Source organism: Perkinsus marinus, assembly GCF_000006405.1.
Source record: "Perkinsus marinus ATCC 50983 genomic scaffold scf_1104296958720, whole genome shotgun sequence".
Classification (NCBI taxonomy): domain Eukaryota; phylum Perkinsozoa; order Perkinsida; family Perkinsidae; genus Perkinsus; species Perkinsus marinus.
Window position 1 is genome coordinate 1 of NW_003206654.1, and position 26,027 is coordinate 26,027.

Consider the following 26,027-nt stretch of genomic DNA (forward strand, 5'->3'; position numbering starts at 1 on the left):
ACGGGTAGTTGAGTTCCCCAAAAAGCTCATTTCCGTGATACACTCAACAGTTATTGACGAGCTCGAAACACGCTTGACCCTTTCCCGCCTGAACAATGTTGAGAGAGCTATAAAAGTATCTAGAGGATCAACTAGTTGAAAGAAAGTTCGGCCGTTAATTCAACATTGTTCAGCGTGGCCGGAATATCGAATAAAATACATCCGGCAACCCGGAATCGAACCAGGGACCATCCGATTACTTAATCACTACAGTCGGACGCTCTACCAACTGAGCTATTGCCGGTCAACCTTGCATGTCATCGAGATATCCTCTGCTCCCCGATAGCATTTGAATTTCATTTTAGTCACTACTGGTGCGTCTTTGGTACATGTATAGCGCGGTGAATGCAAGAATGAATCGTTTACACGTGCTCCAACTCAAAAAGTGATCTCATCAAGCGCTCCACGATGGGTTCGAACCACCGACCTTGTGGTTAACAGCCACACGCTCTGCCTACTGAGCTAGCGGAGCAACAACGTAAACTATCAATTCCCCAAGTTGTTCTCCTCGATGACTCACATGAGTCAATTTCCTTCGGTCATGACCTTAGGTCACCTTACCCGAGCAGAATGCTATAGTATCCAAATTGACAATTTTACCCACTGCCCTAATGGGCCATAAACATAAAGTTCAATTGTAAATTACACCCACCGTGGGGCTCGAACCCACGACCACAAGGTTAAGAGCCTTGCGCTCTACCGACTGAGCTAGACGGGCAGAATGAACGCTCGGGTATACGGATACTCAGTTGAACTCTTGTTGCGCATGTGGTATCCGAAGACGATTAGTGGTCTCTAGCTGTCCATACGAGATTATCCTTCAAATGGGAGGAAAACGAGGGAATGCGTTTAGCAAGTAATCGAGTCGCCACATTTATGTACTTGGGCGATACTAAACGCGCAACGGGTGGAGCTACGGATGAGATTCTTCCATGCGTTGGTGATTGGTGATACTACTGTTCAAGGATAAACAGGCGGATGCATACTCTTGTCCTTCTTCACGCATTTCGTGTCACCAGTCACTCTCTAGCGGAGATAACGGGTAGTTGAGTTCCCCAAAAAGCTCATTTCCGTGATACACTCAACAGTTATTGACGAGCTCGAAACACGCTTGACCCTTTCCCGCCTGAACAATGTTGAGAGAGCTATAAAAGTATCTAGAGGATCAACTAGTTGAAAGAAAGTTCGGCCGTTAATTCAACATTGTTCAGCGTGGCCGGAATATCGAATAAAATACATCCGGCAACCCGGAATCGAACCAGGGACCATCCGATTACTTAATCACTACAGTCGGACGCTCTACCAACTGAGCTATTGCCGGTCAACCTTGCATGTCATCGAGATATCCTCTGCTCCCCGATAGCATTTGAATTTCATTTTAGTCACTACTGGTGCGTCTTTGGTACATGTATAGCGCGGTGAATGCAAGAATGAATCGTTTACACGTGCTCCAACTCAAAAAGTGATCTCATCAAGCGCTCCACGATGGGTTCGAACCACCGACCTTGTGGTTAACAGCCACACGCTCTGCCTACTGAGCTAGCGGAGCAACAACGTAAACTATCAATTCCCCAAGTTGTTCTCCTCGATGACTCACATGAGTCAATTTCCTTCGGTCATGACCTTAGGTCACCTTACCCGAGCAGAATGCTATAGTATCCAAATTGACAATTTTACCCACTGCCCTAATGGGCCATAAACATAAAGTTCAATTGTAAATTACACCCACCGTGGGGCTCGAACCCACGACCACAAGGTTAAGAGCCTTGCGCTCTACCGACTGAGCTAGACGGGCAGAATGAACGCTCGGGTATACGGATACTCAGTTGAACTCTTGTTGCGCATGTGGTATCCGAAGACGATTAGTGGTCTCTAGCTGTCCATACGAGATTATCCTTCAAATGGGAGGAAAACGAGGGAATGCGTTTAGCAAGTAATCGAGTCGCCACATTTATGTACTTGGGCGATACTAAACGCGCAACGGGTGGAGCTACGGATGAGATTCTTCCATGCGTTGGTGATTGGTGATACTACTGTTCAAGGATAAACAGGCGGATGCATACTCTTGTCCTTCTTCACGCATTTCGTGTCACCAGTCACTCTCTAGCGGAGATAACGGGTAGTTGAGTTCCCCAAAAAGCTCATTTCCGTGATACACTCAACAGTTATTGACGAGCTCGAAACACGCTTGACCCTTTCCCGCCTGAACAATGTTGAGAGAGCTATAAAAGTATCTAGAGGATCAACTAGTTGAAAGAAAGTTCGGCCGTTAATTCAACATTGTTCAGCGTGGCCGGAATATCGAATAAAATACATCCGGCAACCCGGAATCGAACCAGGGACCATCCGATTACTTAATCACTACAGTCGGACGCTCTACCAACTGAGCTATTGCCGGTCAACCTTGCATGTCATCGAGATATCCTCTGCTCCCCGATAGCATTTGAATTTCATTTTAGTCACTACTGGTGCGTCTTTGGTACATGTATAGCGCGGTGAATGCAAGAATGATAGAATAATCGCAAGGATATCACTGTTGCCCTTTCGCGAGCGGGGGAAAACTATGACCTTACTGATCACTCATTGCGAATACGTCCTGCGGAGTCATCTACTGACAATTCAGCTCACCGGAGACTGCAGTACAAGCTCGTACAGCTGAACAGTATAGTTCTGCTACAGAAATTGCTTGATATGAAGTGCTATGACACCAGAACCACAGTATTTCAAGGCGTTGATTTCAATGCTGGACACAATGGACGTTAATCACAGCCTATTTGGATAAATACGGTCGACACAAGCTATTGGTCGGCGATCAGACTCCACGTCGCACATCCCGGTTCCGACAAAAATATCGACAGTTCTTTGAAGAATACATGAAAGATTCTAATGAAGAGACTGTGTGACGACATACGTCCCGCAGAGAAGAAAAAGTACTCGGCAATTTTTTTTCTTCGGCAGAAGAAAAAGCTTGTACACTACACGCGTAGATATGAGGCATATGTTGTATCCCGCAATATCACAGAAAATGGCGGAAGTCTACTGCTAAGAAGCAAGATACATCTCCAGTGAGATTACAGGATCTACTCTCGAGAGATTATAGGAAAGATAAGCGCACAGTTCTACCAGATGAAGAGTAGGGCTTCAAACGCGCACTGTCCATGGGGCTTGGTCGAATATCATGTGACGGATTTCATTCAGCTAGAACATGTCTTCGACTTTTATTCCCATTTATCTTGTAGCAGAGGTTCAGTCAATGATTGACTTGCGGCTTTTTTTCTCGAAAAGCGTTCATCTTTGATCTGGATGGAAGTATATTTTTGAGCTCTATTTCGCTCGCTGAGTCTCATTATCCGTTTGTCTCATATAATTTGTTCTGCGATCTCACATTTGACACGGTTTGCTGCCGGTATATACTTCCTCGGACCCCAGTGAACTTCTCACTTCAGACTTATCGAAGAAATCGAAGTGAATTTGAGCACCCGTTATTTGCGGAGCAGTTCATTCTGTGCAATTCCGCACGAAAGGTAGTTACTGTTGCTGTCTCTGTACTAGCCATCAGAAGATGCTTGTGGGAGTACAGCTTACTACTCACGTGCCGATAATAGCGGTGTATCGACCATGCTATATCAATGAGTGCGCCCCATCCTAATCGACGCTCCCTGGATAATCCGAGATACGCTGTCACGAGACCACCAATATTCCGGAAGTGAAGATTACATTACCTCTGGAATACTACGCCTCTTCGCCACAAGAAAAATCCGAAGCATATGGACCACAACGGAAAATAACAAGATCAACACACTATCATATGACCTCAGTCTATTACAACGTAAAAACTGCCGTCACAAGTCGTAAAATCGGCGCGTTCAACGCTTTCTGTGGATCAATCGCTAGCCTCAATCTAGTCAATCGTCTTTTCGATCTCTTGCGAGTTTCCTTCATCGCGGAACGATCGGCCGACTCGATACTGCTATAAATTTGCGTCATCGTCCAGCGTATTCTTCTTTCTCGACAGCCTGTAGCTCACATGTACACCTAATGTTTGAAAAGTAATAACTCCTACAGAAAGTGGAAGTTTAAGTCGTGCCCACGAGGTCGTAGCTACGATGCAGTACTACCTAACTGCTCGAGAACATGGACCATAGTGCGTCCGCGGCTCAGAGAAGAACTGAAAAAGGGAGAAATGTAAATACGTTTTCGTTCGCCCAGGTCTGAGCTTTCTATGTTCCCCCACGTGACAAAAATGCTTTAGCACGGCCAGGTAACTCAACCCAACTCTCCCCAAACGCTACGTTGATGCTTGAAGCAATCGTTCACGAAGTATGTTATTGCCTGGAATAGAACTCCCAATAGATCGGTCAATAGATTGTTGACTAGCCCATTTGGCCAGTCTTCCTGTAAAGCTCAACATAGAATCGGATCAGACTGTCACCATCTCTGGGAAGCATTTTTTGCATCAAATGCGAAATGTCAAATCATAGTAGTCGATCTCTTGTCAAAGAAGCACAACATCAGCGCAAAACCTGCTCAGAAAGTATCAAGTTTTCTATGACTACGTGGAGGGTATTCTGGTCTGCGCCCCATGCCCCGACCTCTGAGCGCAGGAGAGTAGAGTATGTGGGAAAGCAGGGAAAGCCGTTAACCTAGCGAATGAACGATCACAGTCATTGGAGACGAACTCGCGGCCGCGCGGTAGTGAGTCGTCAAAACTCCTCTACCATTACTATCTTCACCACCCTTTAACTAGGCAGCACTCCCATTAAGTGCAGTAATACGGTGGTGCTTGTCAATAAGCCAACGCGGAGCCTGCGTATTGACTGCATAATGATTATAGCGTACCATCAAGTCTCCAATCTTAAGTACCAGAAGAAAGATCTCGTCTGCCAGCAGACTCAGCAGCCAAGACCCCTCGAGAGCGTAAGGCCTGATCGATATTCTCAGCCATGCTCAAATCCATAGCATCAACTAAAAGCTTTCGGTAATCGTCAAGGTAAGCAGACAGAGCCCGCTCTGATGGTACAGGTAATATGCCAAGCCAGCCATAAAGCGTCTTGCCTCATCAGAGAGTCGTATATCGCTAATAACTGGAGGTAAGCTGCGACCATGAGTAAAATGTAATTCTAAAGAGAAGGTATGCACATTGGACCGACTCCTACCGATATTATTGACAACTAGCAGGCCTTATCAACGTATGTGTGATCATCGAGGATAAGTGATCTCACAACACTCAACAGCAACTTTTGAGATGCTTCGTTCCATCCCCTCAGTCGACAACAATAAGGGGTTGTCTGTACTCATTTTAGGCCATAAACACAAAGTCAAGCACATAGTTTAGCGCCACTAAACCTACGACCACAATCGCTGTAGAAGCATAGATGAAAACGATGGCAATAACACATTTCCTAGATGCAACGCAGAAGCTCGTTGTAGTAGTGATAAGCAATTTCAACCGTCATCAACTTGGTGCAAGCATCTACACACACCACAAGCATGACCTCAGACTCACCACCGGCATGGCCGAACTTGTACGGTCCACACAAATCTGCACCCGCCAACTCCCATGGAGCTGTGGAGAAGTCGGCGACTGTTGTGACTCACTCGGGAATGCCCACTATGAACGCAAGACGATGAGGACTGCTGATACGGTATCAGTCAAGACGGGACTGATGAATGCGGCAGCAGTGTGCAAAAGACTGGAATGCACATGCGTACGTCACAGCTAATATCGATCAAACACTTATATGTGCGTCGCTCCGCTAGACTCCACTACATTCCCCCTCCCTTGGGAGAGAGCTCCTACCGCGTTTGGAGCCATGGTAGCCCGAACGAGCATGGGCAAGAGTGTCGGGAAGACGGTCATCAGTCTGGAAGAGCTTGATATCCCGGCTGTGAATGGAGGCCTCGCGTCCAGTGACGTCAGCCTTGGTTATGAATACGTTGGGACTCAATTGGCGAATGACGATAGCGGTATACCAGCCGAGTCGAGTCAAAGTCGAGTTTGGGGACTTGAGTAGGGCAACGTACTAATACTCGGGTCCCGACAGGAATCGTTTTATCCGGGGGAGGATCGACGACACAGGACTCGACGTAGGAAAATCCACGACGACACTGGCGAGGTACATGCATACCCATAGAAGCAGGGAAGGTGTAGACCATAGAGTGGGGACTGACGCCTCGGCGTTTAGTAACATTCCATGAATAGACCGCATGCCGGATAAGATCGCAGAAAGTAGTGTAGGACATGCCCTTGCCGGTGTGATGGGTACGGAGATATTCATTGAGATACCGGTGTACTCGTTCAATGCGTCCATTAGATGGTGAAGAACCACGTGGGGTGGACAAATGGATTGCGTCCCACGATCGAACCAAATCGGCCATGGCAAGACTAGAGTATTGGGTGCCATTGTCGGTGTGGAGCATAAGGGGCAGGACGTGAAAGGTGTGGACAATGGATGTGAGTAGTGTACAAACGTCCTGGGAAGTGGAAGAATGTTGAGTGGGTCGAACCATCAGAAAGTTGGAGTAGTTGTCGATGGCGGAAATGAGATAGAAGCGAGTCGGCCCATCGACTGACCTGAGATAAGGACCTGCAATGTCACTGTGCAAGCGAACGAATGGGAATGGGGCTCGGGGGATGGAACTGCCGGGGAAGAGGGATTGACGGTCCCCTGGGAAAGACTTCCCTCGGGCACAGGTGTCACAGGAGAAGTGGTTGATGGCGGAGGCTAAAGCCGGAGCATCAATGTATTCCTGTAGCTGAGCCAAGAGCGCGGCATGACCTTCATGGTCATGAACCTTGGCTAGAAACTCCCCGAGTCGATCGGGCGGGAGTTGGACCTTCCCGTCAGAGATCGGAAATTGCTGCAGCCACTGACGGAGGCTGATTTCCTGCTCGAAGGAGCACGTACTCGGAGCTTGGATGGCAATCACATCTACACAAGGGGTAGAATCGGTGCTAGAATATTCCTTGACGAGTCCTAGCAATTCGCGAGAGAGAGTTTGCGGGAGTCGAGAGGGCCCATCCGCGATGTTTGCAGAAGTAGAAACATGTTCAACCGTGAAGACAATATGATAGTTTTTGCATACATCGTGGATGAGTTGGATACGGCTCTCAATGGCATTCCGGAAGAGACCGTGAATCTTCGTCCAATGTCGACTCGTCGATCGACTGAGCCATGCCACCACGGACATATTGTCAGTACGAATCGTCAAGGAACAGCGGGCTATGCAAATTGCCTGCATATAATCGATTACAATCCCGAGTCCTCGTAGGACAGCCTCGACTTCGAGAATGTTGATATGACGCTTACAGTCTCGGTCTCGAAGCCAGGCACGGTCCTCACACAGCACGTCGCCCACGCATAACACGGCAGCGCAACCGATGGCGCTGGCATCCGTAAAGAGCACCCAGGGATCTGAGGCAGTGATCTGCCATACTCCACCAATTGGATCACCATAGGTACGGATGTACTGTAGAACGTGGGAGTAGGCGGTACTAATGTTGGTCGGGATTGAATAGTCATAATGGCGAGTTGCAGCTGGGGCGGCCAAGGCAAGGATTCGGGTGAACAGGGCACAGGTCAAGCGTAACCAGCCACAAACGGGATAGTGTGCGGTGAGTTTACCAAGCAAAGAGGCTAGGGCTTTGCGGGTGGTAGGTAGTGTTGTTAGATCTATGGGCTTTTTCCGAGTCCAACGGCCTACCGGGGTGATGGTAACTCCTAGCACACTACTGCCAGCCAGCGTTTGTGGGGGTTTCGTGCTTAGATCGTCCTGAGCCAAAGCCTTTTCGACGACAACAAGATCACTCCGGTGGACAGCCACGTCATCGACATACTTTTTCACCGGAAAGTGAGTCGTGGTGGCATCCAAACAGTGTGTCATAGCCCGGTCCAGGGCTTTGCCTGCAATGTGAAGACCGAATCCGACCCTCGACAACCTAAAAGTGTTCGGTTCAGGCCAGTCAGGGAATATGATGCCTTGCCAGTATTGTTGAGATTCTGCCACACGTAGCTTAAGATACGCTGTGGTCACATCGATTATGAACCAATCCTGTGGATCACATGTACGCCACGAGCGTAGCTCGCCAAGGCAGGTGGTCGGTGGACCTTTTGAATGAGGGCAACTTACAAGGAGATCGTTTAACCAAACATAATTTAAGACGGGACGCACTTTCGTGTGCTTGTCCATGCTAACATGGGGAAAACATGTAAGGATGCCCTTCAGTTCAGAGCGGTCAGTATGGATCAAAAAGTTATTACGGACCCATGATTGCAACTGATCGTTATATAGTTGTCGTTGTAAGTCGCTGAGCCTGCCCAAACTGTCCGGGAAGCACGGGGGTTTGGCTATGGGGAGGATCGGTTCCGTACCAGATAACCATTTCCACTCAACTTCCCAACAGTGCAATGACTGGGGGGCATTTGATCGACGACGTAGAGTGAAGTCAGGTTCCACAATGACGACATCAGCGGGCTGGCACCACAAAGTGGCTTCTCGGCCAGACGATGATGCACTAGATTGTGGAGAGATGGTCCAGGGAGGGAATTTTCCGGGACATACCGACAACGATGCATCAAGTGCGAATAGCCAGTCCATCCCAAGCATAACGTGAACATCTGTTGACTGGAGACTCAACAAGGGATGAGAAGGAGAAATCAAGAACCTCATTTGTGCGCCCAGAAAGTAGTGCTCGTCTACTGTTCTAGAGAGCGCAAGCTTGCCGGTCAGAGTGCGAACGTGAATGGACTCAGTCGAAACCGACAGACATCTGCCAAAGATTTTCTCCGAAATAATGTGAGATAGAACGGTCACAGTCGAGCCGGTGTCGATCAGAGCGACGAAATGCTCACTGAGCTGCAGACGGTCGAACCTACAGAGTAACAAAAGGTGGTTGTCAGTGGCATAATCCGGTTGCCAGAACCAACTTCCCGGTGTTACCTTCCGAGGTGATGGACAATCGCGGGATAGGTGCCCTTTCCCTCCACAATTGAAACAGCGGGGACCAGAAATTGACTTGACGATAGGGAGACGAGGAGAGGCTGATCTAGTATCGGGTGCTGAACGGACAGGATGCCCCTTGCCCTTGCCCTTGCCCCTGCTATGCTGATAAGTAGGGCGGGAGAAATGGCCCTGAACAAGAGCAACGCCTTCGTGCCCTTCGACACGAACGGAGCGGGTAAGGTTCAGAGCAGTCTCGACCAGGGGGGCGCCCGCACGGACTTGGGTTAGCCAAGTTGTTCGCATGTTGTCAAGGCCTGGAACAGAAGATGGTAGGGCATGCCAAAAAGACATCGCCACTACCCAGTCCAAGCACTGACGTGACAACGACAATACTTCAGAAAGACTGTATGACAGGTACTTCTGTAAGTCACCGATCAGATCGGCGGTCGTCTCGCCAATGTTTAAGCGGCGATTGCGGGCCAGGGCCCACAGATCGTGGCGGCTAACACCGAAGCGTTCCTGCAATACGGAAACACCAACGTGGAACGCTTGAGGATCGTTGATGGGGAGTCGAACATTGTTAGTCAAAGCATTGTAGGCGGCTAGGCGAGTGTTCAAGAGGAGATATTGATAATGATGAGACGGGGCGATGTTGAGGAGTTTCAAATGAGCCTTGACACGGGAGATGAACTCGAATACCTCAAGGCTGTGGGCCTGTTTGTCGGTCCCCGTGAACTTCTCGCCCAAATCATAAGACTTAATGGTACGGTGGGGCTCGTTCCCAAGGGGAAGAATAGAAAGTGGGGCAGGAGCGGGCCCTGAGGAAACGGCTAGGCCAGTTGTTGGAATCGGTGGCCTACCGCTCTCATCACCTATAGCTGGGGCGGCCTCTGGGCCCCCTTCTCGGGCTACAGCAGGAATCGGTGGAGCCGATCCCGTGGGAGAGGGGGACGAACCATCCTCCTGATCATAGCCACCAAGGGCGAGGACATACTCCTCAGTCTCACTCCAAGAGCCAGGGACCTCCTCGAATGCGGGGGAGTCAGGGGGGGGGGCACTCGTGGAGCCACAAGAAGGGGTAGAACCCACTGAAAAGATGTTCCTGGGTCTGGGCACCATGTTGTGACTCACTCGGGAATGCCCACTATGAACGCAAGACGATGAGGACTGCTGATACGGTATCAGTCAAGACGGGACTGATGAATGCGGCAGCAGTGTGCAAAAGACTGGAATGCACATGCGTACGTCACAGCTAATATCGATCAAACACTTATATGTGCGTCGCTCCGCTAGACTCCACTACAGCGACCAAGGCGGTGATTTATGGCACGATGCCCCCTAGTGGCAGAGCAAGTTTTACACGAATGTTGGACTTCACGAAAATCTGCAAGTCGACCAAGGTAAAGTATACGATATGTTGAGTTATAAAGCTTGGCAAAACCAATGTGACCAAATAGAGTATGGAGCTTCTCAATCAATCTACGACATAACGCACCCGAAACAACCAAGCCACCAGTTGCTTCATGGTTAACAACCTCATCCTTAACCTCGTAGAGTCGTCAGACACGGCCCACGTAAACAGTTGGATCCTTTACAAGGATTCGAGCAAGAAATGGGTCATCTCTCTGAGAACGCTTGATGTCCTCGAGCCAGGACTCATCTATCAACCCGGGTTCTCTATCAAAATGGTCATCGTCGTTCTGCTCGTCCTCATTAACAGCCAACAACATAGCACCACCATACCCAGGGAGCTGCAGTGCACAATAAAACGCACTATCGATTTCCTATCTCAATGAATAGGTGTCGACAGCCTCGTTCCCCTCGAGAAAGTATCAGCTGGATTCACAGTCTCTGGTAGGTGACAAATCAGGAACCAACGTCGTAGTAAGGGTTAAGCAATATGAGAACGAGACCTTCAAGCAGGCTTCGAAGAGCTGAGCAATATGAGCCTGCAAGTATAGCCACCAACTCTTTTCGAACTATAGACCATTTCGATCGATGCTTCCTCGCAAGAGCTCGTAGTGGTACAAAGGCAGCAGTCGAAATAACGACACCGCAAGCCGTTGTGCTCGAGTCAACGAAAGTAAAGAACTCCAAACCCTGAGTGACAGGCGGGCTGAGCAGTCTTGGAACTATCGTAACACTAGCAAACGCCATCGTAAGTCTTTGTACTCCATCATATCACTCACACGACACGAAGGCGTTCAAAATCATTCTGAAGCTCCAATTTGAGGGGTTTTCTGAGCAGCAATCATACCAAGGGTGATATTACTGAACAAACCGAAGGGCTCATAATGCCAATGAAGGACAAAATATCACGTCTTGTCGTTGTTTAGTATGTCTCGTTAGCTGGCAATGTTCCTCTAGGAAGTCGTTGAGAAGATCGTTGTGGACCCAGAGTGAGGAAACCACCCATATCCCAACACACTAACAGAGCTCTTATCCTCAGCTGGAGGCCGATCTCTTTCCTTAGCAGGCTGGAAGGGAAAACCTCGTCGATCACGCGCAGAAGTGAAAGCCGCGTGAGCTACATCCAGAAATGAACGTGAGTTAGAACCAAGAACAACATCGTTCTGGGCTCCAGCAGATACACTTTCGGCCAAGCTTCTCCGACTCGAGCTTCTTAAAAATAGTAGGCAATTCAGCAACCAAGAGTTTGCCTAAACGACACACCTCATCTTGCAAACAAGATGGGGCCTGAGATGCTCCCATACGAGGACCTCTCAGGCGAAACACCCGAGAGTTCCAAACAGTGCAAAAACATACTTGGCAGCTGGAGCATTAGCGAGCTGGAAGAGGCCATCTTCAAATCACTCAAATACACGTGCTCATAACAACGGAACACAGTGAGAGGGGGTATAATACTACGGAGAGTTCCGATCTTCATTAGCCTTCCGATCTTCATCTCCTCGACCATTGCCGATGATACTCCTAGAAGCTCAAGAAGGAAGGACATTTTGAATCTCGCTATAGTGGAGATTCCTATCAAACCTAATAATTTCCTCAGATTGATGCTGTTATACCACACTTTCCGGTTTATGCTAAGAGTGCGGTGTCTACGAAGGTTCGCCCTCTCATTAATCCCCCCTACATCATCATGCCCAGCATCTACACAGCACAACTGTGTGTCATGAAGCAACTCGGGCATTTCACAGTCGTCAAGCAACGTAACACCACAACGGAGGTTTAGAGTCGTTAGACAATGGAGAATCACGACCAAAAGATGACGAGTCAATAAGCTGTTCTTCAACCAGAAGGTTATCCTGACAAGTTCGAGTACGAGTAGACTCTCTGAAATAGCACGGCGGACACCAACTTCAGTCAGAGAGGCTGTCAGTAGTGTTGAATTGCTGCTCATGAATACCAAAAGCGACGAACCTCGCAAAGCATTCATGCCCAAAATCAAATTGCATAAAATACGAAACCCGAGATCCAGTTTCATAGAATTCATGCGAAACAACCGGTCAAACATAGGCCACTACCCTTATATCGGTGGTTTCCCACAAACACCGGGAAACGAGCAACCGCTGGTTCTGCCAGTGCTTCCTTGCGAGCCAACGCATCAGCAGAGGACCCAAATGACCCATTCTTAATCGTAATCGTAGATAGGCCTTGTACAGTGGTCGTAAGTGTCCCAACCTGGGACACCAAGGTAGAAATAACCGGATCCATACCAATATCAGAAACACTAACACGTTCACTAACTTCAGCCAAACCAGAATTCACCACAGCAGCTACACCTAGCTGGTCGTCACCAATACCAGCAACATTGGTTTCGTCATCAATCAAAAAAGACATCATAATTCTGAGCGGTCATACGCTCAATAACCTAATCACGGCGGAGTCTACGCTGAGCACGCTCAGATTCCATCATAGTATCAGATAAGGCGTCGATCTCGAGATTCAGTCTCGGATGATTCTTTGATGATGTTACTACTCTGTCTACTGTATACACATTATCATCCGTAAAAGGATAACAAGATAGTTTATCCACTGGATCCGATTGCGGTCGGCGGCACCCCTCACTCCCGGGTAGCACTCGTCTGGAAAGGTCATTCCGGCAAGGAATGACACTGAACCTTTCGGTGACATCAAAGACCAAAGAAAGCGAATATTGGTGTCGAGGACATATATTCATTTTCCAACCCCTGCTTGCACTCTCAGTATTGTACGAGAGAAGAGTGTCTCTCCTGAAGTTACTGCATCCAGAGTGAAGATCAGCCAACGCTCACGGCTTCTCAACATATAGAAGCAGATCATCAGCCACCGAGGTTGATGGAACTTGACCCAAAGTCGGCTTTGATGGCCTAGCTGATCATGATTGGTTACTACTGGTAGTGAAGCGAGTCACGTCTGCTTCCCAAGAGAAGTTCTCCGAATATCTTCATCGCAAGGGTATGTTCGCCTCGTCTGTGTCCAAACTGGACGACCCACGCAGCATAGATATGGGCATGATTTTATTGCCCAAAGTGAGATTTTTGTGGAACGGATCAGTTGAACCCACCCCGCCGTCCGCCTAGCACATGCGAAGCGAAAGGCACTGACGTGCAAAATGGTCAACGACAAGGCAATCATGTTGCGCACGAACCTAGGGCTGAGGCAGTAGCTCGGCGATCGCTTCAGGGAGATACGGCTGACGATACGGAAACTCATCAAGACCTGCACCCTAGGCTTCGCATTTTTCGGACCCCGAAGCATGATCAAGCACCGGTTCCCATAACAGTTCTACGTTGCTCACGACATTTTGTGCTCTTCACACCAATTTACAAAATGTCTGAGCCAAATCCATCGTGATCTGAGATGCGTGAGTCAGATCTGTGATTTTTGATCCTGATCCGTGATCTTCGATCCTGATCCTTGACTGTTGATCTTGATCCCTGAACTTTGATAGTGATTCTTGATATATGATCTGGATTCCGTGTGATCCTCATTTTTGATCCGGATCTATGATTTTCAGAAAAAAAAACTTGATGCGTGACCAAGGAGTTGAGAAATTCTCAGACGTCTTGAGAAATTACGTTGATCCGTGATCAATTCGGTCCCGGGAACCGATTCACCCTCTGATCCGAATCAAGTATTGGATCAAACTTCTGATCCATCAAAGGGATCAGTTTATGGATCAGCGGTACTTCACGTGTTGAGATACGGTGATCCCGTAACGGAGCTCTTTTGCTACGTTACGCTACTCGTGATCCGTGATCCTAATCCCTTCAAAATGCCACACACATACCTTGTGGTACAGAGACTTACTTGTAAGTGTATACTTAGCCTCAGTAACTGAAGAAATTCATGAATTCGTACATAGCCTGAGGCTACTAGCCTCTTCAAAGTCCATACTATGTACGAACTACATTCGGAGGGTGGAACTCGACACGATGGCCGTGCGTGAAACCCATTTAAAGGCTACATTTCAAGCCAGCACCTTATTACTATAGTTCAGTTCCTTTTGAAATCATCTCTAATACCCAATATTGTCTCTCAATATCTTACAAGGCATTTAGGATGTCGCGTCTCTAGCGTATTAGCCTATCTTTAACTCCACTAGTTATAGTTATTCTTCTAGTTATTCCCACAAAAAAATCGAGTGTAATTGGCGGATCGATAAGAGACTTACTATCATCCGAATTAGTCGGTTTCGATTCTTGGATGACTCTTCTTGTTGGTTTCGCTTCTGCGCGATCCTTGATCGTGCGTCTTACTAGTTGATGAGTGATCGGATCTCTCATGAATCATGAGTCATGATATGCCAACTTCTCTGCTGATCCATGACCTACGATCCCGATCCAAAACTGACAGGATCATGGGTGATGTCCTCTGCGGATCACGAGAATGATCTATGATCCTGTCCCATGATCCCAATTTTGTTGATCTGGACAGAAAAATCGGGTTCATGTCATAGAATCATCACATTGATCTTATGACGTGATTTTTTTTTCTGGATTACGCGTGGATCAGGATCCGCATACCGGTCCAGACGATCCTGTTGAATCTTTGTAGGATCAACGCATCACCGGGTAGGATCCACGCAGGTCCGACGAGCGACCCGCGAGCGCTGCCGCTCGCACAGGGATCTCCCGCCTGGCCTACGTGGCACCAGTCATCGGTGGATATTGACGAATCCCTAGCGTTCTGTCCGTAATCCAGGGGGGCTCATCAACTACCTCAGCTAGCGAATTTACAACGACGCAACCCCCTCTGGAGTCCCAGCAGTGTCTTACGCAATCGTCACAACCACCCGAAAGTTCCGTCCCTGGATGCACTCACAATCAGAAACTCGTAGCTTCTTCAATCAAGGACTCGACACGCAAGCGATATTCCGTCCTTGTCAGATGTTTGCTCGTGATAGCGTTGTTTCCTGCTACGGTTACCCAGTTCCAGTCTGTCATGCGTGCTCTAGCAGGCCTTGCTTATCCGAGCTCCACAATACAATATCTCCGCCGTTTCCCCAGAAAACTCTCTTCAAGGGTTTTGAACTCAACGCTGTAAATCACAGCCGGTGCGCGTCCAAGCCATTTCCACATTCTAGACTTCAGGTGCAGGCCCGAGTGCACCCTCGTGCTCAAGCTGTTAACTGGCCAGTTTCATCCTGATTCTATCACTATTTGCTAGTCACGGATGCGCCGACCGCTTGAAACAGCTGGGGTATCAACATTCTAATATTTGAGTTGCTGAGCGTTAGGCTGGCGTCACAAGATCACTCCTCAAAGGCTGTATCCGCCAGAGAGCAATCACATGTTTTCACCACAAAAATGCCTTCGGAAATGTCTCTTTAGGGCGAGCAGGCAGTGATAAGCACAGTAAAGGAAGAACGAAGGTTCGTCAGGGCATCCACGCACACAAGAGATCAACACGAACTCACCGCGACCTGCCTGATGTGTTTTTGACTTTCGAACAGCTATGCTAGCTACTCGTTTTCCCAGCGGGAACAGACCTGTAAGTCTTCGAAGTTAAGGGCGGGGTCGATCTTAGTCTTCCAAACCGCAATGTGGTAACACACAAATACAATACACTCCTGCTCAAACAACATCTCCAACTAGTACTCCATACTGTCGAGTCCACAGTTTGCTTTTGCTACGAAAGTTTCGTAACAAATCAAGTCCAAAAATGCAGGAAATTGTTGATGTCCGGTGCCTCCTGTCGTTCCGTTGCGTCAACACGACCCGACCTTAGCTGGAGAGATGCGACCCAAACGTACACTGTAAGTTTGAACCAAGATGGCTACGGACGTAAAAACTAGTAACGTTCAATGCTCAAGATCAATAGTACGGAGTGTATCCTGTGCTCTCACCGGTTTAGGCAAGCATAAGAAAATTGTCTAAGGGAAATCTGGAGGTATACGAATATTGGATGCGCAGTCGATCTGCAGCGACACCCGTAGCATACGAGTTCTTGAGGCACGGTCAGAGGGCCTTACATATATGACAAAGCCATGCCAATCGACTTGTTACTTTCTTCAAGGTGTCTATGTCAACTTTTCCGTCGGTGTTGTATGATTCTACGAGGCAACGCACACCTGAGCAGTGCTTCTTGTCATCTGGCAGCCGAGTGATCGGGGTGTGCTCGACACTCATATTGTCGGTACGATGTTATAAACTTCCGGACTTTATCCAGAAGAGGACCCCCTGATCAAGGGCATTGACTCTCACGGTGAAGTAGCCTTCGTCGTCCACGTATACTTGAGTAAGCCTTTGGCGTCAGCAGCGGAGCAGAAAATGCGTTTTTCCAGGCCGGCCGACCCTGTATAGGTTGTAACCCGTAATGTCGGGCTTGTACAGAGCCCAAATTGTAATCTGAAATGCACATAGTAGTGCATTTCTACTTTGCTTTCTCTGCCTTCGCCAGAATAACACGATACGCAGTTTGCAAAGAACTTGACCTCAGATTCGTGTATGGGTAGATGTCGAAAGGCACTGCATATGTCTCGCTTGAACTTGGTCACAACTTGTAACTCGCAAGGGTCTTCGGCGACCTCCGCCCACACGCGTGCTCTCTTCGTAGCAGGTCTGGATGCGTGCTCATCGCTCGGGTGCCTGTGCAGATCTCTGACGATTTTTCGTCATAAGAACTCGAAGTTCACCTGATGGTTACTGAATAATATAAAGGGTATGAGAGTTGAAGTCAATCGATAAGTATATGAGCGAGACAAATGAACCAGGGCCGGTATGCGGATCTTGATCCACGAATGATCCTGAGAAAAAAATTACGAAATGAGATCAGTATGACGATTCTATGGCATGAACCGGATATTTTCACTCAGATCAATAAAGGTGGGATCAGGGTGCAGGGTCATAGATCATTCTTGTGATCCGTGGATCACAGCATCCATGACCCTGTCAGCTTAAGAACGTGATTGTACGTCACGGATCAGCAGGGAAGTTGATACATAATGAGTGATCTAATCACTTATCAGCTAGCAAGACGCGCGATCAAGGGTCGCCGCGAACCTTGATCGCGTAGGAGCGAACCAACGAACATCATTACCCAACAATCGAACCCAGATAATCTGGGTGAGAGACAGTCACTCATCCGACTTGCCGATTATTCTTACCGTGATATTTTGCATCCACCAAGTGGAGTTACGACAGAGGCGTGTCTAGCGAGAAAAAATATGGTTTGCTTCTATCTTCTATCTTTTCAACAAAAAGAATGGGACTCGGGGGATATCGAGAGGCAATACTGGGTTTTAATAGTGGTGTCAGAAAGTAATAAACATGTGGTTATACGTTTTTCAGTTCAGGTTTCATTCGTCTAAATTGGTTCTGTGTTTGGCGAATTTGAACTTACGTTTCCGAATTCATAAATTTCATTTACGGATTTGAACTTTTATTTCCGAGTGGTCTACGAGAATCCAACTTTCATTTCCCATTTGAACTTCCATTCGGTGAGAAGCTCCTTTCATACGACTAAAATCAAATTTCATATTTCTAATTTGTTCTTTTATTTTGCTGAATTTGAGATTGAAAAGGTGTAGTAAGACGCACGGCCAACGGTCGCCCGAAAGCGAACCCACAAGGAGCGTCAACGAAGAATCGAGCTCGGATTAATCCGAATAATAACCAGTCTCTTATCCAATTTGCCAATTACTCTCGAACAAGTTTTGTGGGAATAACTAAGTGGAATTAAAGACTTACACGCTGGAGACGCGACTTCTTAGACGCCTTGTAAGATATGGACTCCATATTATGGAGAGACGTATTGGGTTTTAGTAATGGTTTCGAAAGGCTTAAACCTATAGTAATAGGTTTTTGGTTTAAAAAGTAGCCTTAAGAATCGTAGATCGGGATAACAATTGAGGATCACACAGAATCCAGATCACAGATCAGGGATCAGTGAAGGTTTCCTTCACCTTTTTTCCTTCTTTTCTTCTTCTTTGACCTCGAGAATAGGTGCGAGTTCAGATGTTAGTGAGTAATCCATAGGGGATTACCGAGTGGGTACCTTAGGGGCCACGCATTAGAACGGAGACCCCGTGAATAGGTGTGAGCCCAGAGCCTTATACGGTTTGTTTCCGTCGGATGCTATCCACAGTAAGATTCCTGGCCAAGGAATCCTGGATGTAGACTCTCCGGGGAGATCCATGTCGAGACCGCCTTCGTGTGGCTTCTAGAAGGACGCCCTGTAAAGAGAAAGGGATGCAGTAGGGATCATCGCTGAGTGGTTCATCCCGGAATGTTCCCGTGAGTAATTCAATGCCACACCGTCGTGGGTCTTCTCGTGGGTTTGAGTGCCTCTGGCATCATCCTCCCGATACCATTCTTGTCTTCGTTATGATATCACTTGATTAGGGTCACTGAGCGACACTCAATGGTGCGGATTGGGCTTTTGAGAGTCCTACGTTGTCCGCCGACATCCTCCTTAGGAGGATTCTTCATGATCCATCCGAGAGTTAGTATATGTCTTCAACGTGCGATCATCTTATCCCAATTGTAAATGATGAGGTTCAACTGTGAATCGTTGCTGCTCTATTTTTTTTTGTTAATGAAACCCTTGCGAGTCTGTTTCCGTGAATTTGTTCTGGACAAGAACCTCTTGTTGCGCTGGACAGTCCGCCGACATCCTCCTTAGGAGGATTCTTCATGATCCATCCGAGAGTTAGTATATGTCTTCAACGTGCGATCATCTTATCCCAATTGTAAATGATGAGGTTCAACTGTGAATCGTTGCTGCTCTATTTTTTTTTGTTAATGAAACCCTTGCGAGTCTGTTTCCGTGAATTTGTTCTGGACAAGAACCTCTTGTTGCGCTGGACAGTGAGGTTCTTGGGGCGTGATTTCTGGATCGATTTGTAACCTGTCAGTTTTGTTCTATCCTTGTTGTGGTCGGCTATTTGACCGCCCATGAGTAAAGATTGCCGCTCCCAGGAGGCTCACAAACGTCGAAGGCGACGCTACAAAGCCGCTCGTCACGCTCACCATCTAATCCGGGTGAACCCGAGTATATACGGTGGCTAGCTGACAATCCCTGTCCACCAGCTCCGATAAAGCTAGCGAATGACGGCCTTAGCCATTTTGCTACCAACCAAATTAGAGGAAAGGTAAGAACCGGGCGCTTCGGAACGATATCCTTTCGGAACGAACTGCCCATTCTAAGGGAATGAAGGCAGAAAGTAAAATCGGGGTGACCTATAAAGATGGTACAAAACAATGGTGTCGTTTCATTAGCAACTATAGTTGCAGTGGCATAGATCTATCTAAATGTCCACGACGCTGGCATTGCCAACTTTGCAGGGCCTCAAGTACCTCGTGAAGCAAGCAGAGAGCCAAATAGCGAGAAAATTGGGTGGTTTCGATATAAAAAGTGCGTTAAACGCATGGCGTTTTGTTCGTTGTCGGTAAGGGAAGAAGAGCAAGGCCTTTTAGCTCTTGTCGACTAAGCGCGTGTCCGACTAGCGCTGTTAACGGCCCATTGGAGACACTTGGGAGACATTTATCCCATCATTTGGGAGAACTGTCTCCCTTTCGGATAGGCATCTAGCCCTCTACAATCTACTAGATGTAGTGCAGCTATGCATCGGATTCAACGACGCCTCTTAGCGGTTCTGGCGATGAGAGCTAACGGGAAAGACTCCGAGGTATCATTTATCTGGATGACGGTACGAGTACAATTAAAAAAAGGTATTTTACTCTCCCGGGATATTCGTACTCTCGGTTTTGGGCTAGATTTCAAGAATGATTTTGGCTTGGCTCGGATCAGCATTCCAATTGAAAAGAGAGAGAAGTATAGATTAAAGGTCTCCAGCATTCTTCAATCGAACATAGTAGATACTGAAGGTTTGAAGAAGTTGCTCGGGAAGCAATCTTGGTGTGCCCGACTGATTCGCCATTGGCGTCCCAGGCCTCATGCATTGACCGCTGCCGCTGACCGCCCTAAACGAGGAAATCCTCTGAGACGTATTCGCCTTTCCGAATCAGCTCAAGAATCTCTCCAGTCGATATCGGAGGCTCTGGCCAAGCCGTACTTCTTTTCCGTTTTCCGTACTTTTTCTTCTGTTCCGTACTTCTTTTTGGTTTGAAGGAGGATATATGGTGTCTGGCAACGGATGCTTGCTACGTACGGCTATGGAGGATTTTTCACTGATGGCACTGACTGTTCTTGGTATAATATCAACTCTTGTGCCAAGCCTCTACTGTGGAAAGAGATTCTCAAGGCACACCTCGATGTCGAAGCATCCTCTCATCCTGGTTTGGAGGAACCTGAGATCTGTTATCTGGAGCTGTGTGCAGCTGTTTTGGGTGATAGGGATCGAGAAGACGCTCGGTGTTCGACTCAAGAACTCGCATATTTCAGTTCCAATTTTCTGTGATAACACAGCAGCGGCTGCGGCTCTTGCTTCTTGGTCTCCAAAGTCTCAAGCTTTGAAAACGCCTTTGAGTTGGGGTCCTCACTGGTCTTCACATGTACGCTCTCAACACGTGCCTGGACGTTTCAGTAGCCTTGCAGACTTCATCAGTCGTCGTTCGAAGATAATAAAAACCGCTCCTGCTAAGTGGCGCCGGGTCGCAATAACGCCTCAGGGATGACTCTGGTTTGAGCATCTCTCTGGTGAGCAGATGTTTCTGAAGTTATGTAAACAGATAGTGTTGTCAATCTCTTGGTACATTAGTGGAGTTTTTGTTACATTTTCCTAACGCCTTCTTCTTCAAAACATGCCTCGGGACCTGTCAAGGGTTCGATCGTATCTTGAGAGGTCCTACAGCCAAGTTCAGGGCAAATCTGCTGAAGAGAAGGAAAATTTAGAGTTTCTGTCACAGTCTCTGAACTTCAGAGTCTGAAGGCTTCTACATTACAACCATACCGAACACCTGAGAGCTACTACGAAGCCGGATTCGGTGCTATATTTGCGACAAAGCGTGTCAAAGTCAACAACCTTATCGCTTTCATAAGAGGTTTAACGGCCTCAGGAGAGGTTCAATAATCCGTGAATATACTTCTGCCGTGTGATCGACTGCCCAGGTTCGCCTTGGACGAGTGTTTTCTCGTGAAGAGAGCCAAATCTTAGATAGGGTTCGGCGAAGTGCGGATAATGCACTGAGCTCTCTTGAACGTCCAATAAAGAGAGCGGTAGTGCTCTCGAGCGAGTGTCTGAAAGAGTTAGCTCATATGACTCTGCAACTCGTGAGGTTAGAAGATCAGATGAGATCAGCAGCTTTATTGGGCAGTACCTTGATGTTCCGGTTCAAACAGGTGGCAGCACTCCGTGTGGCAGACGTGAGTTGGGGAGAAACACCAGAGGGTACCCAAGTGCGTCTTGATTTCTACAGCACCAAAACTTCCTTCCATGAGGAACGTGAGATTCTATGCTCTGCGGGTTGTTTATACAACAAGGTGCATTGTGTGACTCACAATATTACTAAGACGCCGCGAAAGGCTACTTCAACGAGGCAAAGAGTACTCTCTGAATTGAGTACGAGCATCTACTCGGGAGAACCCAGGAAATTTCTAACCAAGGAGTTTTCGCAATATGTCTTCGAGTGGAAACTGGACGAAGTTACGATGCACAGTCTACGTCGCTTGGCGTTTATCGGCTTTCGTGAGTGTAGCTCACTGAGCTACGTGAATAAGCCCGTGAAGAAGAAGTGTCGAAGCCGTGTTGAGCAAATTTTAGACGCTGCATGACTCTTGGACGCTTGTGGTAGTGCTTTCTCAAATCGTCTTCCGCTGGGTTCAGTCTAGAATGATAACCTAGCTGTCGGAGCTTAGGGAGTACCTTCCTGCATCCCATAACTGTAATGTTAACTTGGTGTGAGTGATTCTCGTTGATAAGGGTGTTAAGTCGGAGAATTTTCCTAGTAGAAGGAGTCTTCTGAGGGTTCTGTTGAACCATCGGACATGCCTCCTCCCTCTGACAGTGAGGATCTCGTTTCATGTAGGTGACTCATCGTTGTTTGTGTGATCGAGTTTGGGGACACTAACATATGTCAGGAAACATGAGCCATATCCCGTGACATAGTTAGTGTGACCAAACATGACCTGTGAACCTTTGGCCCAAGGTAATACCCGGAGAGGGTTCGGGCTTCGGGCTTGTTTGGTCCTCTCCCACACTCCCAACCAACTGTCCGGTTGACGGACAGATGTCACTCGAATTGAGAGAACGAGTCTTGAGTATCAAAGTTCGGGGATCAAGATCAACAGTCAAGGATCAGGATCAAAGGTCACGGATCAAGATCAAGAATCGCAGATCTGACTCACGCATCTCGGATCACGATGGATTTGGCTCAGACATCAAGATCAACGAGTGATCTGGATCATGTGCTTGATCTGTGGATCAGGATCTGCAAACCGGCCCATGTTCTTCGTTGTTGATTACGGATCATTCTAGTCTCTGAAGACGTCGGAGAATTTCCCAACTCGTCCTCTCGACAGAACGAGTAGTAATGAAATCTCTACATCCCGGTCCCCCGAAGAGGCGGCTACAAAGCAGACACCTTCTTCAAATAATCACCAGAAAGCTGAATAGGACTTTTCAGCTTCAGAACAGATAATCTTTTCGGGTCGACAGCAACGGTGGCAGGGATCTGTGGTGGACGTCCTATCCTCAGAATACCATCAGAAGTGGGATACATTAGTACAACAGTTCTATAGTAATCAAGGAGCTTTTATTCATAGTGTCACCCCAGCTTCCTGGGAACTAGCCGAACTCAAGCCTGGAGGACTTTCCGATGTGCGTTGATAGATAGCAGTAGTAGACGATCCAAGATTGCTCATTAGAAAGCGTATGGTAAAGGCTACAAGATCAACGGCTTAATGACAGTAATGAATAAAAATGAGACGGCGAGAGGCTGACAGCAGCAGCCGTCTCGTCTCCAAACGATCGATGGCGATCGAGCGCACGTATCGTGACACTGCCTCATCATGTTCAGCGTAAACTCGCTGAATATCTTCACTTATGTGTGAGTTGAAGGAAGTCAAGGTCACTATGGGAGGGATGCAGAGCCATAGGATGACAATAGACAAGAAGAAGGTCATCGTTAGTCTATTAAACCTCACAAGTTGTGAGTAACAGCCAAACCTCGCTGTACCATCGTCACCTTTCCAGTCAGGAAATTGTGGCAAAAGACACTATTCGTATTTGCCTCTGAGGGAAAGTCTTCCGTGATAGTGGAAATGACATCTCTCATTTCGGGCTTTGAAGATAGGCGTAGGCATATGATCTACGTCTGGCCTACACACTCCGATGTTCATCTTCCGAGCTGGGACAGGGCTCGGAATGATCGTTATCAAAAGGCCCTGTCGTCGACAGGCTTTTCGAGTAGCGTCAGGAAGTTGAACTTCATCACTTTGCTCACTAATTGGACCCATAATAACACCTCTGACTCACTGTGAAATTCACAATGGGTCAGAGGATTCACAACGTGAATCCGATTCGTGTTGGGGCTCAGGATATACATGGACATATTCGCTTCAAGCATAATGTTCTATGGGGTCTTTCTTACTATGTACCCCATCTAGAAAAATACATTTCCATCGTAGTGGAATACTGCGGGAGACACTCACCAATCCCTGAAAAAGTCCGTTCTTCCGTTCAGCAGTTGACGAACCCCCTTGCATATGGGATCCTTCTCGTGCTCAAGAAATATTCAAGTACTCTCGAGAAAAAGGGACATCATTAGTGATCTTATATACAATATCGATACATTCAGTTTGAAACCCTTCTGACAAGGGAGTGTGGTTGAGGAATCACGTAACGGTAGAGAAGCACCAACACGAAACCCGGAGCTAGCGGGATCCACAAATGATAGCTAGCGGAGCCAGCGGGGCTAGGGGTGGTAAGTTTTCGCGCGCGCCACAAAAATATTCTATTTTTAGCACAAAAAATTATTGCTCGCCACAAATCTCTTTGGGCTTGCACGAAAGAGGCAGGGTCCCTGCCGCAGGGATTAATGGGGAATAGCAATCGCTTGTGTTCGTGGGTTTTTGGGTATACCTGTTTCTTCGTCTACTTATTCGACTGTTGCGTTGGCACAAGACATCAATGGGGAATATAAGGATGAAGGTTATTTTGCATCGCACTTCTCACGGAGACCTATACCCCTTAGTCAAGAATGCAAGAGAATAATCGATGATCATGTCCTTGATGGTACTCCAGCTTGTCGCACTGAGAGGAAGCTGATCAAACTGAAGCTCATCAAGAAGCTTACACCGGCTGTGAGACAACAAATCTTAAAATGATGATACACAGTTAAAAAATATGCGGAGCGAAGATCGCGTACAGTCTGGTGACACTCCGTTGGAAATTGAGGAGCTATGTAAGCAGAATAGCGGCATTTTATTCGACGACGACCAACCGTACTGTATAGGCTACTGTAGTGCCTCAAGATTCGAGGCATTCTTCTCTACAAAGCGTTTGATCCAAGAAAATGGAAACACTACTACAGTAGGTATTATAGTTATCGGTTACACACATAAACTGACCTGGCTGGACCTTGTTGTAGTAGTCTGTGAATGTTTTCCTCAGGCTCATGGCCCAACTAGACCACGAGGACTCACCAGGACGGGCGCGACATTGGGATGGCCAAGCGAAGATCCCGCGGAGGTTTCGAGAACTTTTCGCCTAGTGTGTTTATACGGATGTTGAGAGCTGTGGATAAGGGGCGCGATCGCACATCACAGCATCAACAGTGGGAAGCGATTCCGAGGCAACGGAACTTCGCTCGCAGCTCCGAGCTGATCTGCGGATCCTCCAGCAAGCACCTACACATAACATGTTTGCCTTGGCATCCTAGATGATGGTATTGTACTGGCGTAGGCGATTTTCAACGCTTATGAGCTGCTTCGTCAAGCAGTGGCTCGTAAAGCGAGGGTGTTGGAGGCAAGCCGTCTATGGCTTGCGAAAGGATTTACCTAAACATGATAATTCTCTGGAAGGAGAATTCTGGCCTCAAACGTGGTGGGAAGTACAGCGATTGCTCCTATGTATGGTACACACTGTGTACCATACATGGAAGCAAGCGTTGCGGAGCGAGCGAAGCGAGCGGAGCATATACCGCAACAACAGGCACTTTAACGTTGTGCGTGCGTGCGTGCACAATTATTCTGGCTTAACTACGAAGCGTGGGAAGCGATCAGATGGATCAAATAACTCCTCTATATGCAGAGGTGTTGGGAAAACTAGATTATGCGAACAGCTCGAAGAGATATGCACGAAAGACTTTAATGATGGAGAAATGTCCTACCCGGAGATCGAACCGGGGACCTATGTAAAATTCAATGATTGAGTCCATGGACGTGGACTCAGTGAGCTCCACCCCTTCGTCACGAAGGCCTTGTGGATAAAATGATCCCAGGATTCTGCAGTATGGGGAAACTGGGAGTCCTATAAAAGAGCAATGAAACAAATCCGGGTCGTTTCACGTACAGAGGACGGTTATCCCTGCGCGTGTTGCGACTTGAGATTCGGCAATTGCCGGCATAGTTTCGGAGTTCGCTTACTCAAGAATACCTTCGGAAGAAAGCTTGGAGAAGGTCCAAACAATTAGGATCTGCCTCCATTGGTCGACCAAAGTGAATAACCTTCTCTTTGTGGAGCGTATCTAACATTTTTCTGC

At 47.6% G+C, this 26,027-nt stretch overlaps 1 protein-coding gene and 7 non-coding genes across 8 annotated transcripts; all 8 read right to left on the reverse strand.

The window, feature by feature from the left end:
* Positions 1 to 200: 200 nt before the first annotated feature.
* Pmar_PMAR028926 lies at positions 201 to 283 on the reverse strand. The gene has a single exon. It is a non-coding gene; the product is annotated as a tRNA-Tyr (tRNA).
* A 155-nt stretch (positions 284 to 438) lies between these two features.
* Positions 439 to 511, reverse strand: Pmar_PMAR028927. Its single transcript has one exon. It is a non-coding gene; the product is annotated as a tRNA-Asn (tRNA).
* Positions 512 to 684: 173 nt separating this feature from the next.
* Pmar_PMAR028928 lies at positions 685 to 757 on the reverse strand. Its single transcript has one exon. It is a non-coding gene; the product is annotated as a tRNA-Lys (tRNA).
* Positions 758 to 1,277: 520 nt separating this feature from the next.
* Pmar_PMAR028929 lies at positions 1,278 to 1,360 on the reverse strand. The gene has a single exon. It is a non-coding gene; the product is annotated as a tRNA-Tyr (tRNA).
* Positions 1,361 to 1,515: 155 nt separating this feature from the next.
* On the reverse strand, positions 1,516 to 1,588 carry Pmar_PMAR028930. Its single transcript has one exon. It is a non-coding gene; the product is annotated as a tRNA-Asn (tRNA).
* A 173-nt stretch (positions 1,589 to 1,761) lies between these two features.
* On the reverse strand, positions 1,762 to 1,834 carry Pmar_PMAR028931. Its single transcript has one exon. It is a non-coding gene; the product is annotated as a tRNA-Lys (tRNA).
* A 520-nt stretch (positions 1,835 to 2,354) lies between these two features.
* Pmar_PMAR028932 lies at positions 2,355 to 2,437 on the reverse strand. Its single transcript has one exon. It is a non-coding gene; the product is annotated as a tRNA-Tyr (tRNA).
* A 3,575-nt stretch (positions 2,438 to 6,012) lies between these two features.
* Positions 6,013 to 10,101, reverse strand: Pmar_PMAR028933 (gag/pol/env polyprotein, putative; the record flags this gene model as incomplete). Its single annotated transcript, XM_002773582.1, has 2 exons — positions 6,013 to 9,800; positions 9,843 to 10,101. Coding segments are annotated over 2 exons (4,047 nt in total), but the record flags the coding sequence as incomplete, so codon positions are not given.
* Between the last annotated feature and the right edge of the window lie 15,926 nt (positions 10,102 to 26,027).